Genomic DNA, 20,599 nt, shown 5'->3' with positions numbered 1-20,599 from the left:
ACGATTCCACATATACCCTGGAGGTATTTTCTCTGCAATAATGGCTGGAACTTTGGAATTAGATCCAACCATAATGTAACAATTTTTCCACAAATCTCTCCGTTTTGATTTTTGGTTGCACTACCAATTATTTATCTTCAGTCAGATTCTTATTACCTGTCATTGTTGCTTTCAATTGGCCACTGTCATCGAGACGTTTGTAGTTGTTTATCCAACTTTTAAATTAATTCTCGCCTATACCCTATTGACCATGTAGGCATCTTCCAGAAATTATTGAATATTTCCTGTCTCTTTTTTTGAGGAAGCATCTTTCAAACCGTCGTGCAAGACCATAATGCATAGCATATAGCATAGAAACAAACTATGTTTAGCCAAACTGTAAAAAAACATTACACTCTCGATATCAAAATACCATCTATATGTTACTATAATATACACATAGTTGTTTTTGTGAACCGTGGTTTTTGAACCTTACACATAGCTGTTTTTTATTTTTTGAAATAACTTCGGAGCGAGTTTACCCAACACATAGATCATTTTACTGGCCTATAGAGAAAAAAATAAGGAATGACTTGGTATTTAAAAGTCATTTTTGATAAAAGTGACACATAGATGGTTTTGCTAAAACGGTGACGATTTGAAGCATATCTCTATACTCAGGATTGTCTATAGTTAAGTCATGCTTTTCGGCGACTTATCCTTAGGATCGAAGTCTTAGATTGTGCATGTCGCTCTTATTCAATATTGGTTTCATAACTTGAGGTAGTCGTGGTCTCATACGATATAGGTAGGTACATTGTTTCTTGGGAAATGCTTAAAATTTAATTCTTAGCTCCAATTAATGAATAATGTTCATAAATATGCGCTACTTTAATATCATGAACCTGAATTTATGTAGAATTCAATAGGTACTACATTGGTTGAATTCTGTGTACGGCATATGTACCTACTTGATTTTGACAGCTGTCACTTGAGTTTCACAATTCTGCCATTGACATTTGGCGCCAAACGGCCGGTGTTGACTGCCTAATGATAAAAGGACTCTTATTATTTCCATAATGTTATATCGATTCATTATTCTTGAGTTGCATTTAAATGTCTTATAAACGTGTCACTGTTTATTTTTTATTGACATTGATTGTGTCAAATTTATAATTGTGCAGTTTATTTTTGTTAGTGATACAAGTACTTGGTAGACATTGCAATATTAAAAACTCGTGGATTAATGAAGTAAATGCGGAAGTGGCACATCCGTCACTACTAAGTACCAAACTAGTATAATACGTTTGTTATAGTAGATATAAGTCGAACAAACTACAGTCGACACTAAACTTGGTTTACCGAGGTACCTACATATTCTTAAACGGGCACCGGACTAACCTTATGAAATAAAAGGTTTCATCACAATCATATTTTTTTGATAATTTCGCATTTATGATTATTTATACTTTTTATTTATGTTTGAATAATTTAAGTTTGTGGTTGCCCTACTTACTGAGATGTGCTATGGATGTTCATTGTAACTGCATTTTTTACGTATGTTCAAAACGGGCTTTGTATTGTTTAATAATTTTATGATACATAACTACACAGTAATTATTAATATTTAAATTGATCAGTACCTAAATCGATTATCCCATGTACCTCAACAAATACAGTCAATTGTATAAGTAAAATAAATACAACAATAAATTCATCGATTGTATACGTACTTACCTATTAAGCTAATTAAAAAGTCAGTTAGCAACTACATCTAAAAATAATCATATGACATTTTTGTGAAGCTCTTTCAATGAAATCACTATAGGTATTATGGAAATAAAATAGATATTTTCTCCGTACAATAAAAATACCGAAAACAGAAACAGCTCGCATGTCGTATGTATTTCTGTCTATTTATAGTGGCAAACACTAAACATTATTTTACGTCACTCACGTCACACAAGTTGTTCACTCCGCCTAATATTCTACTAGGCCAGGGTTAGCGAACCTTTTTACGTGCGCGTGCCAAAATTTCCCAAATATTATTTTTCGACTGTGACGTGCCGAGCAGCTGTTCATTGGAAAAAAGTACTTTTTAAAAATTCCATTAAAAATGATGGTGTTCTAGATACCACTTATAGAATATAGCACACATTATAGCTTTATCACTTTTTTTTTTAATTACGCCATACATTTCGGTACCTACACCAATGTTGCCATCTTTTTGTATGCTGATTATAGTACAAAGGCATACAAATTATAGTATTTCTGAAAAATGTATAGTACAGGAACATTTTTCGGCTCGAATCCTTTAAAATTCTAGTATTTGGTATATTTGGCGTAAAATTATAGTATTTTACATTTTTCGCAGAATTAAAATTTTAGTATTGTACTATAATTATAGTACGGTTGGCATCACTGACCTACACCAATATTATGAAACTGACAGAATTACTACTCCATCAAGTTTTTGTTTCTTAGTTGGTACAGCCATTTTTGTGGGTAGAAATGAAATTGTTAGTTATTGTATTACTTAGTTTGGTTCTTTAAGCTCAAATTGACACGTCTCGTTACGATCATATGAGGCATTCTCTCGCTAGAATGGTCTCAAGCATTGCAAATCGTCAAAACCAGAGGTGCAGAGCCTGATGAGGTTCCGACCATGTCCGATCCTAACAGGATCATATGGGCCTCCACAGAGTAGAGGTTTGTATATGAATATTTCGATACCCCCAGTTCAATAGGGGAACAACTCAAAATTTAAAGGTTTTAAGTTACGAGGGTGGGTCAATAAGTCCTTAGAAAAGCCGACAGGTGGCGCGACTAGTACTGTAAGCGGTTTGTTTTCATGCAGCGGCACTACCGATTCAGTATGCTGCGAAGTTTCAATCAGATTGGTCGGGTTGTTGTGTGTTTCTCGTACATTTAAAAAAAAAATTTGCTTGTGGAAAATGGAAAAATGGAAAATGGAGAAAATTGAGTTTAGGGCTGTTATTAAACATTTTAATAAAAAAGGGTTAACAGCAAAGGAAATAAAAAATGAGTTGGATTTAGTTCACGGCATATCTGTTCCTTCACTTGCAACTATTTATAACCGGTTAAATGAATTTAAACGTGGTCGTACATCAACAAAGGATGAACCACGCTCAGGACGTCCTGTAGAGGTGACTACACCAGAAATGATCAATAAAATCCACGATATGGTGTTAAGTGACCGAAGATTAAAGTTGAGTGAGATAATTGAGGTTACAGGGATCTCAAAAGGTAGCGTCATTTCTATTTTACATGACAAATTGGGCATGAAAAATATTTCTGCAAGATGGGTGCCGCGTTTGCTCACAGTCGACAATAAACGCAATAGGGTGGTGGCCTCTAAAGCCCTGTTGTCGCTCATGCAACGCAATCCGGATGAATTTTTTCGTCGCTTTGTGACTGTAGATGAAACATGGATACACCACTATACTCCCGAGACGAAAGAACAGTCAAAGCAGTGGATTGCGAAGGCAAACCATGTCCAAAGAAGGCGAAAACCGTAAAATCAGCTGGTAAGGTTATGGCTACTGTATTTTGGGATGCACGTGAAATTATTTTCGTTGACTATTTGTAAAAAGGAAAAAAAATAACGGGATTATTATGCATCTTTATTGGACCAGCTAAAAAACAAAATTGAAGAAAAACGGCCTCATTTAAACAGGAAAAAATCCTCTTTCATCAGGACAATGCCCGTGTTCACACATGTTTACGATCAATGGCTAAAATTGAAGAATTGAAGTTCGAATTGGTCAACCACCCACCGTATTCGCCAGATTTAGCCCCCAGTGACTTTTTCCTTTTCCCAAACTTAAAAAAATGGCTAAGTGGACAACGTTTTTTTTCAAATGAAGAAGTCATCGATCGGACAAATGCTTATTTTGAGGACCTTCCGAAAACTTATTTTTCTGACGGTTTAAAAAATATTGAGAAACGTCTAACCAAGTGTATTGAGCTCCAAGGAGATTATGTTGAGAAATAAAAAAAAAATACAAAAATAAAAACTGTTTTAATGCTTTTTTCTAAGGAATTATTGACCCACCCTCGTAAGAATGCTATTCGATGTAGAATAATCTTCTCTTTATAATTCAGCAAAAAAAAAAAAACAATCCAAAATTTCTTATTTGTCATAAAATCGAATAACCCTTTCTGAGATTAATCAGTAATTCCGTTATATAATCAAATTTATTGGTTAATTCTTCATTAAAATGTACAATTTTATTGTGCATGATGAATTCCACTATATTAAATATAAAAAAACATACACTTTCATCGAAATCAAGGCTTTAAAATTAAAATGAGGAGAATTACTGCAAAAAATTCAAACGCCATTATCTTGGAACAAGGTTTTATGAGTTGTTCCCCTATTGAACTGGGGTGGGGTATCGTTATATATGACGCATTAAGCCTAAAGACCGACCTATACAAATATACAGTAACATTAAACGTAATTCTTGAAGAGTGTCTTATCTGCCTACTATTTTGTATACAATGCGATCTGTCATTTATAGTTATTTTTTCTCTTCAAAATAAAACATTCGCGTGCAATGCAAAATCATCTAGCGTGCCACAAGATCGGTCGAAAGAATAGATTTGCGAAATTCTTAGCTGTTTATTACATTACCAATTTGTCGCTGTTGGACAAGTTAGATATTTTCTCGTTGCATAATATAGGCACGTATATCAACAACACATATTTTCATCTTAACTTCTTGTAAATTTTTTAATCAAATAAGACAGTTTTGTATGTATTTTTAAATCGAATATTGATCAATCGTTATTTTAAAGCTCTGCGTTGTTGCTTGTAAATAATCATAATCATGTTTGTATTTTAAATTACTCCGGTACTTTCTGTTCCATTTTTATAATCTGTTTTATCAAATCGTTGCACTGGAATCGGTATCATGTACCGCATATCAGAATGAGACAGAGCGATCGTATAAAACGACGGACAATCGTTTCCCGTAGGTGGATTCTCGATCAACGAAAACCCAACGACTGCCCACATATTTATGATTTGCCAGTAACTCAGAATCACAATAATTTATTTACAAGGCTCCATCTCATCTATGTTTGTGTTCGCATGTCTCGTATTCGTCGAAACCTTCAGCAGTTGTCTCGATGCGTTGTGTCTGATACAACAATATATTCAAAGTTATAATAATGTGTATGTGCTCAAGTGCCAGCTTCACGTGTGGATTCTAAACCATTTCATCCCGAATTAATACCTGCCGACAACAATGACGATTATAAAAGGTAAGCAAGCATCTACCGGCTCGTATTATGCATCTGGTATCAATGTCAGTCGAAGTGATGATTTATATTTTATGTCCATCTGTGTTTTTTCTCCATTGTATTATTTTTACCAGGTGAATTAGTACATACCTAGTAAGTATGATATCTACATGTCTTACTATATTTTTTTAAGTACCTAGTTGTATTTATTTAATTTCACCGGTTGACATTGACAGCAGACGTATATGGGCATTTTCGCCAAAGTTTGTACATGTTTGAAATTTGGGTAATATTATTTTTTCACTCAAATTAACCATTTTTATATAGCTAGCAGATTCCTTGTTCTATTGCTGAATTGGTGATAGCAATTTTTCAGCAAAATATTGATTAATACAATATTTATATCATTTTTATTATGAAATTGGGCATAATAAGTTTCCGTTCCGTGACTACGAAACTTAGCTTTTAAAACATGAATGAAACACTTTTTATCACTTAAAAGAGCTCTATTAGATTAAAAAAACCATACACTTCAAAATAAAACTACAAATAGTCAAAAAATATTATTGAATTTTAATTCTTGGGCACATTTCGTTCCCCTCCGTTACCCTATGTCTATAATGGCAGAGCATTTTTCCTTTAGTATTTGAAAAAACCAATCAATGTTCGTTCTGCTATTTTTTTAAAGACAATAATCACTTTTACTAAATTTTATTGGAAAAATAAATAAGTTTCGTTATTTAATAATCAAATGAAAAATAGTTAACGTTCAACTTTTTTGGGGACATTTTCGGAATGGAACGAAATGGTAACGGAGTGTAATTTGTAAAGCTTAAGTTACATGTTACCATAAAAACAAATTTTTGTTTTATGAAATTTATTTGAATTTTTTGATAGACAGATAAATATTCAACGTGCGTCAAAATAACAAAACAAATCAAACTTAATCACTAAAATAGACATATTTTATAATAAATTTCACAATACTTGTAAAATAAGGTAGGTAATAATTTTGACACACTATACATTACCATAACTTTATTTGGCATTTATATTATTTGTAACTCAGATAAAAAATATTTTTAAGCAAATTAACAATATATGAAAAAAAAAATCAGCAAGGGATTCAGACGCGAGTTCCTAGCGCGGCACGGAGTATATAACTTTTACGAAAATAATTATAGTCAAACTCGGTTATTACGATCTCTGACATAGCGAGATCTCGGATGTAATAACGAAACATTTGTTGACAATTGGTTTATGATTTTCGCCATACATTTAATTCTTTCACTGTTATAACGAGCAACTTATCGGATATACCGAGCTAAAATACTGTTAATGTGTCGACCGTTTTAAAACATTTCGACCCTAAGCAATAAAATCCGATTGGACAGGATGCCGCCGGGGTCGGATTACGTTTATGACACTAGTAAAGTGTCTAAGTACCTACCTTATTGGTGTTTCACCGACAATAATAAAAAAGTATCCACGCATATGGTTGAAAAATCCAAGGTTTGTGAAGTCCGTAGGTACCTACCAGCGTTAATTACAATAAACAACTTCTTTTGTAGTTTATGAATGCCATGCTCGTTTCGGGGATTTTTACGATGGTTTCCAAATTTTTTATTTTCGGCTTTTTGTGTAATGTGACATGCTCATTTAAAAATACCTATTCTCTGATATAACGAGTAACGCTTATAACAAGCAAATTCAGTCGGTCCCATCTTCCTCGTAATAACCAAGTTCGACTTTATGTTGTCTTGAAATTTAATTGTATTCATCAACATAAAATGTAGCTATACAGGTTGATTGTAATCAAGACGTACTTTTCTGACATTTCGTGAATACCTACAGTTCTAGGTATTAAATCTAATCGAGTACACATTTCTGTTAAACGTGACAAAAAAATACTTTTTCATACATTTTTATAAATTTCTATGCCTAAAATGTATGGAGAAGTTTTAAAATTTTGGTGGCGTATAACAGAAAGAGTATGACAGAGCCAGTGCCTGTCTCGCAATTATTTCAGTCTGGTGTTTTTTCTTTTCCTTCTGTTGTTTTTTTTTATCTCCATACTTTTATGTGCGCTATTTTTGCGTATTCAGACATATCACATACTTTTTTAATCTTTATTATATTATTATATTATAGTCAGGTTATTTTTTATATTTTTTAATGAAAATATTTTTGTTTTTCATACGAACAGACAAAATAATTTTTTTTATAATCTATGAAGAACTAAACACACACTGTAAACCCAACTTTATGCATGCCATTTCGTTACTTTTACATTCCACATATACGTTACCACCAATATAGTTTCGGAGTGGAAGTAACGGATTCTGTTTCAGAAGTGTTTGAAGCCAAAATTTAGCTTAGTTTTATTGTTAAACCTGCGATATGTTTTATTATATCTGTAGTATGAAAGATAAGCTCCATATGTGTAGTATGTGAAATAGAAATATGTGTTTTCTTACCTTATAAATCGTGGTAACAGTAGTGGAACTTCTTAAATGACCAACCCAGAAAGCAACCTGTTCCGATAGCGATACCGACACACACCAACAATTTAAAGTGTACATGGCGATCAGTGTTATACAAAAATGTTGCTACATTAAAAAAAAACATATTTATAGTGAAAATTTTTCGCCTTCATGCTAAAATCGTGGTAACGGAATGTGGAGTTCCACTTTTTCAAATATCCTGGGACACACTTTAAACGTGATTTTTTTTCAATATTGGTACAAATTTACGAAAAAACTATATATTTTCCAAAAATATATAATGTAAGCTGTTGAAAACACTACGAATTTAATTTTACACACTCAAAATTAATGACGAAATCAGACTTTGTTTATTTGAATTTATGGGTGGGACATGGTAAAAACGCACTACCTTTCGATCTAAATAATCAATTAAAAATATATACAGGTCAGATAGTTGTATTTAACTGATTGAATAGAGTAAATTAATAAATTTGCATGTTAAAAGTACATAACTTTCCAACATTTTATAATATAATAACTATGAAAAAATCAATCAAAGTCATGAGACATGCCAAAAACGCAATGTACAAACTTTGGCGAAAATGCCCATATAGCAAATCGATTGTTATTTTAGTGACGTATTAATTATTATATTCAGTCAAATGAATGTGCTTAGTGACACAAAATGAACAATGTTTGAATACTTCATAATCTATTATTATGACCAGTTTTTTATTAGTAAATTGAAGAAAACAATATTCAAATAATTATCATTCGTAAGAACAATATTGTATGATTCTGTCATTTATTATGTTTCCGTGTGTAATTCTTTCGGTGCTGACATTCTATTGATATGTAAGTTATATGAAATCTATGGATAGGTAGTTATAACAATATAATATCACTAGGCAGGCAAATATCATTTACCCGAATAACGATGTTTTACCCAGTAATTGACATCTAGATAAATTCCCTAATTCATTTAAGTACTCATTAATTATTCTAGCATTGATTCTCATTGAGTAACTAAGAATAACCTGAGTTATATTAGGTAATGAAATGCTTCAATCTGTTGCAAGAGAGTTTGATCAAATTAGCTGTGTAACTACTTTTCACTAATAAATAAACCTTTGGAATACGTTTTACGAGTGTATACCATACCTACTATTTTTCTTTTCATTTGATTGAAAATTTAAAACACATCATGAATCATCAAAAGCTGTGTTCTCATGCAAACAAAACTTTAGTTAGTTGTGTGTCATTTTAAAATTATTTTTTAAACGTTTTCCTTCTGAACATTTATATGAAACAGGTATAAAATACAGACGTATAAATAATATGAACCCTGTAATAGCAGGGTGACGTTATATTTCTGTTTATAATCCGGATTCTTGAATCTTTTTTTGAAATATGTATGACGATAGCGCTTCGTTTCGTCGCTGGCATTTTGTTTGGCCGCATGTTTTCAATGTTTACGGTTCGCGGATCAAAAACTCTTGCCATTCGCAGAGCACAATTATAGTACTAGGTACGTACACAGCAATCTCATTGCGGCACTTGCGTACCTTTTGCAAATGGCCGAAGCGATTCGGTCTGCGGGCAGTGAGCGCCCAAGGATGGAATACAAAATGTGATGTGTCGCTAGGGAGAGAGAATCGGCGAAAGTGCGTGCGGACCTCAGACCTGCCGCCTCCGCCTATTCTCCACCTCCTCCTTCATTGACTAAAAAGGTGTGGCGTGTGTACCTACTGTGACTTGCGCAAATCCTATTCTGACATCAATTCCACCGAATACGTCTTCTCCACACACTTAACCCTGTGGGAAAATGACGGCCGACGAATTTCCCTTCGGTGCGTACCACCTCCCGCCCTCCGGCGCGGAGGTTCGCTCGATCGAAACAGCGGGTGGCAAATATTCAAACTCTTTGAGATGTCTGCTCTTTCAAACTGACAGTGTTGCCTACTGAAAACTTACCGCTACCCAGCGTTTATTCTTCCAGTCCGTGACTATTACGATGTTTTCGTTAAATAAGATGATCATATAGCTCACAACTGTCTCTTCCGTTTCTCATTTTTAATCATTGGTCAAATTCCTACACCAGCTGAACAAAAGTAAATACAATATGTATAATATTTTGTATATAAAATGGTTTATAACTTACTTGTTATTCACCATAATGTTAAGTATATAGATATTGTTTTTGCGACACATGTTTCGCTTACATGATTGATGAGCTTTTTCAAATATGCGTAAGTACTGAAATTTACAATTATTATTGTCAATATTGTAGAGATGAAATACCACCAAGTAGGTAAGGGCGGAATCTTTTGAAAATCCAATATTCATTTCATTGATGATTCAGTTTTCATTTACTCGGCAGAATCAAATTGAAACTGTACTATCGCTATGTATCCAGAAATTACCTGTAGATATGAGGCGCGAGTCTAACTACATATGTTTTAAAAATAGGTACATAAGCAGCTGGCCAATGTACCTGTACTGATTACGGATATTCGCTTGGAAAAATTACAAATTGCTTACAATAATAATAAAAGCCATAAAGGCCTCCGTTATCCATTACCAACTTTAACTATTTTTTTGTAAATTAACTTGGATCTTATAGGTATAACATATAAGTATATGGGCATTTTCGCCAAAGTTTGTACATTGCGTTTTTGGCATGTCCCATGACTTTGATTGATTTTTTCATAGTTATTATATTATAAAATGTTGGAAAGTTATGTACTTTTAACATGCAAATTTATTAATTTACTCTATTCAATCAGTTAAATACAACTATCTGACCTGTATATATTTTTAATTGATTATTTAGATCGAAAGGTAGTGCGTTTTTACCATGTCCCACCCATAAATTCAAATAAACAAAGTCTGATTTCGTCATTAATTTTGAGTGTGTAAAATTAAATTCGTAGTGTTTTCAACAGCTTACATTATATATTTTTGGAAAATATATAGTTTTTTCGTAAATTTGTACCAATATTGAAAAAAAATCACGTTTAAAGTGTGTCCCAGGATATTTGAAAAAGTGGAACTCCACATTCCGTTACCACGATTTTAGCATGAAGGCGAAAAATTTTCACTATAAATATGTTTTTTTTTAATGTAGCAACATTTTTGTATAACACTGATCGCCATGTACACTTTAAATTGTTGGTGTGTGTCGGTATCGCTATCGGAACAGGTTGCTTTCTGGGTTGGTCATTTAAGAAGTTCCACTACTGTTACCACGATTTATAAGGTAAGAAAACACATATTTCTATTTCACATACTACACATATGGAGCTTATCTTTCATACTACAGATATAATAAAACATATCGCAGGTTTAACAATAAAACTAAGCTAAATTTTGGCTTCAAACACTTCTGAAACAGAATCCGTTACTTCCACTCCGAAACTATATTGGTGGTAACGTATATGTGGAATGTAAAAGTAACGAAATGGCATGCATAAAGTTGGGTTTACAGTGTGTGTTTAGTTCTTCATAGATTATAAAAAAAATTATTTTGTCTGTTCGTATGAAAAACAAAAATATTTTCATTAAAAAATATAAAAAATAACCTGACTATAATATAATAATATAATAAAGATTAAAAAAGTATGTGATATGTCTGAATACGCAAAAATAGCGCACATAAAAGTATGGAGATAAAAAAAAACAACAGAAGGAAAAGAAAAAACACCAGACTGAAATAATTGCGAGACAGGCACTGGCTCTGTCATACTCTTTCTGTTATACGCCACCAAAATTTTAAAACTTCTCCATACATTTTAGGCATAGAAATTTATAAAAATGTATGAAAAAGTATTTTTTTGTCACGTTTAACAGAAATGTGTACTCGATTAGATTTAATACCTAGAACTGTAGGTATTCACGAAATGTCAGAAAAGTACGTCTTGATTACAATCAACCTGTATAGCTACATTTTATGTTGATGAATACAATTAAATTTCAAGACAACATAAAGTCGAACTTGGTTATTACGAGGAAGATGGGACCGACTGAATTTGCTTGTTATAAGCGTTACTCGTTATATCAGAGAATAGGTATTTTTAAATGAGCATGTCACATTACACAAAAAGCCGAAAATAAAAAATTTGGAAACCATCGTAAAAATCCCCGAAACGAGCATGGCATTCATAAACTACAAAAGAAGTTGTTTATTGTAATTAACGCTGGTAGGTACCTACGGACTTCACAAACCTTGGATTTTTCAACCATATGCGTGGATACTTTTTTATTATTGTCGGTGAAACACCAATAAGGTAGGTACTTAGACACTTTACTAGTGTCATAAACGTAATCCGACCCCGGCGGCATCCTGTCCAATCGGATTTTATTGCTTAGGGTCGAAATGTTTTAAAACGGTCGACACATTAACAGTATTTTAGCTCGGTATATCCGATAAGTTGCTCGTTATAACAGTGAAAGAATTAAATGTATGGCGAAAATCATAAACCAATTGTCAACAAATGTTTCGTTATTACATCCGAGATCTCGCTATGTCAGAGATCGTAATAACCGAGTTTGACTATAATTATTTTCGTAAAAGTTATATACTCCGTGCCGCGCTAGGAACTCGCGTCTGAATCCCTTGCTGATTTTTTTTTTCATATATTGTTAATTTGCTTAAAAATATTTTTTATCTGAGTTACAAATAATATAAATGCCAAATAAAGTTATGGTAATGTATAGTGTGTCAAAATTATTACCTACCTTATTTTACAAGTATTGTGAAATTTATTATAAAATATGTCTATTTTAGTGATTAAGTTTGATTTGTTTTGTTATTTTGACGCACGTTGAATATTTATCTGTCTATCAAAAAATTCAAATAAATTTCATAAAACAAAAATTTGTTTTTATGGTAACATGTAACTTAAGCTTTACAAATTACACTCCGTTACCATTTCGTTCCATTCCGAAAATGTCCCCAAAAAAGTTGAACGTTAACTATTTTTCATTTGATTATTAAATAACGAAACTTATTTATTTTTCCAATAAAATTTAGTAAAAGTGATTATTGTCTTTAAAAAAATAGCAGAACGAACATTGATTGGTTTTTTCAAATACTAAAGGAAAAATGCTCTGCCATTATAGACATAGGGTAACGGAGGGGAACGAAATGTGCCCAAGAATTAAAATTCAATAATATTTTTTGACTATTTGTAGTTTTATTTTGAAGTGTATGGTTTTTTTAATCTAATAGAGCTCTTTTAAGTGATAAAAAGTGTTTCATTCATGTTTTAAAAGCTAAGTTTCGTAGTCACGGAACGGAAACTTATTATGCCCAATTTCATAATAAAAATGATATAAATATTGTATTAATCAATATTTTGCTGAAAAATTGCTATCACCAATTCAGCAATAGAACAAGGAATCTGCTAGCTATATAAAAATGGTTAATTTGAGTGAAAAAATAATATTACCCAAATTTCAAACATGTACAAACTTTGGCGAAAATGCCCATATTATTGTTTAAATTTGTCTGATCAATCATACTTCTGTCGCATTTTTTGTATTGGTTGGTTAACCGTGTCTTACTATTTTTTGTTACGTGTAAACATGGAGAATGGCTGAAAAACATTATTTTATCTACGAATCTCTGTCTCAATAACAATCTGTACTTATTAGGTATTAAATCTGTCGCGGTGTGGACATAATATTATTCTTCTTTCCTGACGTGATCGCTTTGTGGTTACAGGCGCTGGCGTCAAGATGGAGCACTTCCAGGCGGCGATCGACCCCCGCAAACAAGAGCTGCTGGAGATGCGCTTCCTCGGTGCCAAGGTGAGAGCCTCTCAGTTAAAAACCACCCATCAATCCTGGCGCTATTCAATGTAAAAAATATATCGACCGAACTAATTATAATATACCACTATACAGTGGCGATTCTCCCTTGAGAGCGTTGGAGCGGTGCACACCCACCCACTCAATTTATGCGAAAAGACTTTTTTTAAATGAGTATTTAATTTATATTTGATTAATTAAAAGTGTTCTGATCTATTACCGTAGTCATTAATTCATATACAAAAACAAATTCTAATATGTGTTTTTAACCGGCTATTTTAAATAATAATATTATATGTTGATGTGAGCGATATTCGCCATCGCTCGACCAAAGCGCCCAGTAATCTAATTTCGATTTCTTTGCAATGAGAAAGAGCGTCGTCTGGCGCGTGGAACAGCAATACGTAAATATTTTTTCTACGTGCTCGGGAGCGACAGTTCAAGTCGCTCTCGGCCCGAACGCAGATTCATCGGTTTTAAAACAATACAGCCCGTATCACACGTACAATTATTGTATGACAATTTTTATTCAATATTATTATAAAAATAAATTCTTTTCACAGTACGCATTTAAATTTCTGCACATGTTGACAACATTTCTCAAATTTAGGCGAAGTACAATTTAAAAATAAACTTCAAGTTTTTTTTCAGTTTGATAACTAAATTCACAATGTTTATCAATTATGATATCTCTTCAAACTAGCTCTGTAATACGTCTGACTTTTGAGATAAAAATAAACTCAAAAATGAATTGTCTGTTATTTACAGCTTGGATAATTTTTATAATGCTGATGGCGCCTCAGCATTATAAAACATTTTAATCGAAAAAATTCTCATTGACACATTTACGGAAATGGTTTTACTATTAAATTTAATTTTTACTATTCCGATGACATCAGTGGAAAGCGAAAGATGTTTTTTCACACTCAAACGGATCAAGTGTTTTAGTAGAAACACCATCGCGCAATCAAGATTGAACGCATTATGTATGCTCAGTATCGAAAAAAGAATGATACAAGAGATTCCTGACTTCAACAAACGCGTAATTGAAAAATTTGTGTCGATGAAAAACAGAAGAATGGATTTCTCATACAAATGAACAATAAATCCCGGTCACTGCCAGATACGAGATATTTCGGTACTACTAATAATTCGGTCAAAACAAAATAGTTTGTGTTAAAGTTTAAAATCCATTTTTTTTCAAGAAAAACTGTTTTTAGAGGTACAACAAATAATAAATAGTGAGTTATTTATTATTTCTTTTAAATGCACTAAATTAAAAAAACCAATAGTTTTTTTTTTTTGATTTTTTGGTGAAGTTTTGATGAAGGCAAATGCCTTTTTACGGCAGTCAAAAGGTGAAAAAAGTGAACTCCCAGTAAAATAACTCACCGGTCGCCACTGCCACTATACCTATTTGAGATTTTGTGGGTAGAAAATACTGTTTCGCGAATCGCAGCATTTTGGCTGCTTCCAATATTGGCTGTGAAAAGTACACGAGAAAATAATTTACGTTCTCTTTGGAAATTGTCATTAAAGTAGCTATAATATTAATATCAGGCAACTCAGAAATAATGGGAACTGAAATACCTTACGGGTGTGGAATAACAGGCAACCGCTCTCGAGTGTGGAAGAATATGGGATAAACTTAAACAGGTGTTGCACACATCCCTTAATGCAAAAGTCACCGCTCGACGCTGGTACGTAGGTAGATTTTTCTACGTACATGCCGTACAATTACTATACGTGGTGGATCATTCTAAGTTGTAACGATTCGGTTGCTAATATTAAGTAGAACATACAAAAAATTATAGGTACGTATCATAAGTTAGGTGCCAGGAAGAGAAGATAGAGTTAGATGGGCGTAATGAATAGTTTTCTGATGAGATTTTTTTTGGATGACCGCCAATCATTGTCGATACTAAACGACTGTATGTAAAATGTATGTTTATTTTGAGCACGGACTTGCTTGATTGGGCGGCGCCATTTTTGTAAACTGCAAGTGATGCGACAATATAAACGTCGATATGTTGCGGGGATTGGTATCCATCAGATCTTCAAATAAGGATCGTTTACTTACACAGTACAACCGTGTCATAAGTCGGCATAGATCTGCTTTGGACATAATATGTGCCAATATCAATTATTTAGTTGTAATTTGCAACACGGTCAAGTAACAGGTCCACAGTGGCGGATTTAACCATTCGGGCGCCCCATAGAATAAAATACATTTCTTTTTATATTTTTAAAACAATCTGTATCTATAAAAAAATGGTAGTGTAGATTTTCTCAATTGAATAATATATATTATTAAAGTACTTAGTTAGGTACTTACTCATTATTTTTTAATTATGTCATTTTTCTTCGCATCATCAATATTGCACCTAAAATAAAATTATATAGCTCCAGTATCGATTTTATTTAATCTCTTTTCTTCTCCAAATCTACAAAAAATATGTTACAAATGTAGATCTCATACTATTATAGAGGGCCTTGTTAAAAACTGTTCCACAATCATTTTTAATTTATTTTCTAAAGGGGCTCCGCCAAATTTTTCAATATAATATTGATTACCTTCTTAGGTTTTGTTATAAATTAACTTTTATTCGAGATTATCTTCTTTCTTTTGACTATGTCCGTACCGAATAGGATCATAATATGGTCTCCACAGAGTGGAGGTTTGTATTAACAGATTAAATTTTTACGAGAAATGTATGTCAGCCACTTGCTCAACCTATTAGGTCCATACTCTGACTCTCACACAAATTGAAAAACAATATTTGTACTTGGCAGACCCAGGATTCGAACCTGGGATCCTCGAGATTATCTATAAACTCTTAAAGATATTGCATCGAGCCTTCAATAATGACTATTTCCATAATATTATAAGAACATCGTTTTCATATTTTTCAAACTTTCGTTGCCGATGGTTTGGTCTTTTTTTCAATTAGGGACCCACCCTTGGCAGAGCTAGGCCCCACTTCTGTGCACAAGTACCGACAAATCCGCCCCTGACAATAAAATTGTATTGGATTGATGACTGCTGATGTCAATGGCTATCGGATTTAATAATAGTCGATACCTAATTAAATGTATATCAACAGTAGACCAGATTACTTAACTTTTACTGTTGTCTCTGACTGCTGACTCCCGAATCATTTCATGTCACTTTCTTGTCGCACAGCCATGTGGTTGGTGTGTGCAACGTAATAATAACTTCCGAGGATGAGTTCCTCGTTACCAACATTTGAATACGAAAATATCGTTTGGCACTCTGTTACACCGAGAAATAGAAAGATTTTGACTTTCCGTGTTAGTTTTAGTTCTCACACACAACAACCGATCTCGAACATGATCGACGCGGAGGTAGGATCAACAACCGTAGTTATTTAAACGAAATCGAGATGTTGCTTATCACAGTTAATTTGTAGCAACACTACGCTAAATAATTTGTTTAAAAATTATATCCGACCATGTCCGATCCTAATAGGATCATATGCCCCTCCATAGAGTAGAGGTTTGTATTTTTATTATTATATATCGTTGTAATTTTTGTTTGCGAAACTGATGATTGAAATGAAAGACTTGATAAAAGTATCGAAGAGGATTATACACATATGCGTACAGCGCGTGTAACCATGTTACGTTTAGGAACTACATTCACTGATATTGGTGGCTGAGGGCCATGGCCCCCACATCCTGAAGCGGGCCCCAGGCAAGGATGTTTGGCGTGCCCCCATACATATCGCTAAGGCTATGGGCAGTTTAATATTCTACACTTTAGTGTTCCCTAAATGGTATCTCTAATGGAATTCCAGGCTTCCAAAATTAAGGCCGTTTGTGTATCGTTAGCGATTTTTCGTATTTTTATATAAATCAACTAATTATTGAGTTGTCGGCTCTCGGCATTCAATTATGAAGCACTCACTGGTCGCGACCCTCTTTTCTGGTAGTCAAGTAACATGCGCCCTTCAATATATTTGATAAATAGCCATTTTTATTAGTCAGGAAGCACTAAAAATAATTAAAATAAATTTCTACACGTGAATTATCAATTAATTATATCAATCATAATCACATCGAATTGAATCACATAGCCACTGTAAATGTTAATATTTTTAAAGTGAAATATACCGCAGGCGACTTTTTTTTTACTATCAGAGCACATTTGTGGTGTGTTTATTTGACTAAACTTTTCAACCTGACACGCCGGGCTCCCGGGCTAGCGCCCTGTCAGCCACCCCTTGTGGGGGCCATGCTGAGGGCAGTGTACCGGAGAACGAGGATCGTAATCCATTAGTCGTCTGCGTTCCAAAGGTATCTAATTAGGTGTCGATATCGATAGTCGATGTAGTGTGCAGGTTCCGGATGACAACTACAGATTTATACAAAAGTTCTGAAGTAAGAGCAACCTCGCCCAAATATTGTGCCGACCAGCAAAACTTTAGTGCGTCTTTATTTTAGGGGACCGTTTGGGAAACGCTGATCTAGTCAACATGACCATGACGTATAAAGAATATAGGAATGCGTGACCAGGTGCATGTTTTTTGAATGAATTTTATTCTATGATTTAACCATTTTGGCTGCATCTCGCATATTATAAACCATAAGCAACAATCCATAAGTGTGAGTAAGTCACAGAACAGTGTGGGTTTTACTACCGACAGCAGTAAAAGTTTCCATCATCAGCAATAAAATTGTAATGATCCGTATTGTAAAATGGCTTGCGGTGCACTATTCAGTTTCATGGGCGCTCCATTAAACGCGTTGAATGTTTAATAACCTCACTTTACAATCTTAGTAAAAAGATGTTAGTAACGAGATTGCCACATTAAATTTCACAGGTTGATTTCTGCAATAATGAATTTATAATTCCCGTGTTTACATGAATCTTTCACGCTCATAACCAATTGTAAATATTTTCATGTCGTTTTAATTCATTTAATATAATTTTATTATACAGAATCCATTATCTTCAATTTTAGCCCGCTACAATCTTGCCTCTGTGCACACTATTATTGAATGAAGGAGGAATTATTATAGGCTCGTGGAATTTCGTTCTTTACAAAAATAGACGCGACCAAACAGCATTGGTCAAAATATGTGTATACATGTTTCTATATTTATCAGTCACTATGGTGTATGTATGACTGTAGGTGTAGCTGTAGGCTACTGACGAGTGCACATTGTTCGGACTCGAAGCAAGCTTGTGCGCTTACATATTATTAGTCTTCCAGTTGAAACTCGAGGTGGATTAACCAGTTTATGGAAGGATCGGCAATTATTGTGGAGTCATCGACTGTGCTTGACTGCTTGGCCGGCGACTTCGCCACAACGAAGGGCGCTTGAACTTTACACTTTCGATTCGTCTGGTTTATTGGGGCGTGCACCCATTCAACACACATCAGATCACACTTGGGCTAATAAAATTAACATTACTGCTTAAGATTGACTTGAGTATTCTGATACAATTTTGTATTTATATTTTACCTATGTACAAGCATGCACTAGGACTAGTTGTTAATAAAGTAAATATGTACCTACTTTGTAGAGTTTTTGCATAATAAAAAAGATATTGGCCGTGTCACGGCGAAGGTATGAGTAATTTAATCGGCTGCAAAGAAATCATCAGTCGCCTCTTGGATATCGTACATAGCAAATGGCTATGTTTCTCAGTAAGTACTTGTGGATAAATTCAATTGGAATGTGTCTCAGGACTGGGAGACTCGTTTTTCCTGTAGCAGTCAGTTCCCATAAACGGAATAAGTACGTACGCATAATGACTGCATAATTCACCCTGCACGCCGACCCCCACTTCCCGACGTTTTTTGATTTTACACGACTGCTGAACAACGTTCATTGGTTATACACTTTACATTATTTCTGAAAATCTTCATAACTAAAGCCTAGTCTAGACAAACATACATGACATCGAATCTACCCGTAAGTAAACGAATGAACATTATAAAACATATTATATTTTTTTATAAAAGAAAATAAGATATTTGAAATATCTTTATTTTCCGGCGCGGGGTGGAAAACATGGCTTGCAAAATAATAAACTGTCAAACAAGTAAGTGTATCTAAACAAAAAATAAATTAATATGTGTTTTATGGTTCGTGTTTATACCAAAGTATAGTACCTACCTATAGTGCTTATGGGCATTTTCGCCAAAGTTTGTACATTGCGTTTTTGGCATGTCCCATGACTTTGATTGATTTTTTCATAGTTATTATATTATAAAATGTTGGAAAGTTATGTACTTTTAACATGCAAATTTATTAATTTACTCTATTCAATCAGTTAAATACAACTATCTGACCTGTATATATTTTTAATTGATTATTTAGATCGAAAGGTAGTGCGTTTTTACCATGTCCCACCCATAAATTCAAATAAACAAAGTCTGATTTCGTCATTAATTTTGAGTGTGTAAAATTAAATTCGTAGTGTTTTCAACAGCTTACATTATATATTTTTGGAAAATATATAGTTTTTTCGTAAATTTGTACCAATATTGAAAAAAAATCACGTTTAAAGTGTGTCCCAGGATATTTGAAAAAGTGGAACTCCACATTCCGTTACCACGATTTTAGCATGAAGGCGAAAAATTTTCACTATAAATATGTTTTTTTTTAATGTAGCAACATTTTTGTATAACACTGATCGCCATGTACACTTTAAATTGTTGGTGTGTGTCGGTATCGCTATCGGAACAGGTTGCTTTCTGGGTTGGTCATTTAAGAAGTTCCACTACTGTTACCACGATTTATAAGGTAAGAAAACACATATTTCTATTTCACATACTACACATATGGAGCTTATCTTTCATACTACAGATATAATAAAACATATCGCAGGTTTAACAATAAAACTAAGCTAAATTTTGGCTTCAAACACTTCTGAAACAGAATCCGTTACTTCCACTCCGAAACTATATTGGTGGTAACGTATATGTGGAATGTAAAAGTAACGAAATGGCATGCATAAAGTTGGGTTTACAGTGTGTGTTTAGTTCTTCATAGATTATAAAAAAAATTATTTTGTCTGTTCG

The 20,599-nt window shown here is 33.5% G+C and overlaps 1 protein-coding gene across 2 annotated transcripts in view; it reads left to right on the top strand.

The window, feature by feature from the left end:
* Tlk (Tousled-like kinase) overlaps nucleotides 1–20,599 on the top strand; it is a 138,378-nt gene that overhangs the window by 72,550 nt on the left and 45,229 nt on the right. For both annotated transcript variants that reach the window (XM_085957495.1, XM_085957494.1), the window contains exon 3: nucleotides 13,459–13,544. In XM_085957495.1, coding sequence (XP_085813621.1) covers nucleotides 13,459–13,544 — 86 coding nt within the window. The remainder of the gene's footprint in view (nucleotides 1–13,458; nucleotides 13,545–20,599) is intronic.

Source organism: Rhyacophila brunnea, unplaced genomic scaffold (assembly GCF_057557595.1).
Source record: "Rhyacophila brunnea isolate RB1 unplaced genomic scaffold, BYU_Rbru_1.0 scaffold_7, whole genome shotgun sequence".
Lineage (NCBI taxonomy): Eukaryota > Metazoa > Arthropoda > Insecta > Trichoptera > Rhyacophilidae > Rhyacophila > Rhyacophila brunnea.
Note: the sequence above shows the minus strand (reverse complement) of the source record. Positions and strands in the feature narration are given on the sequence as shown.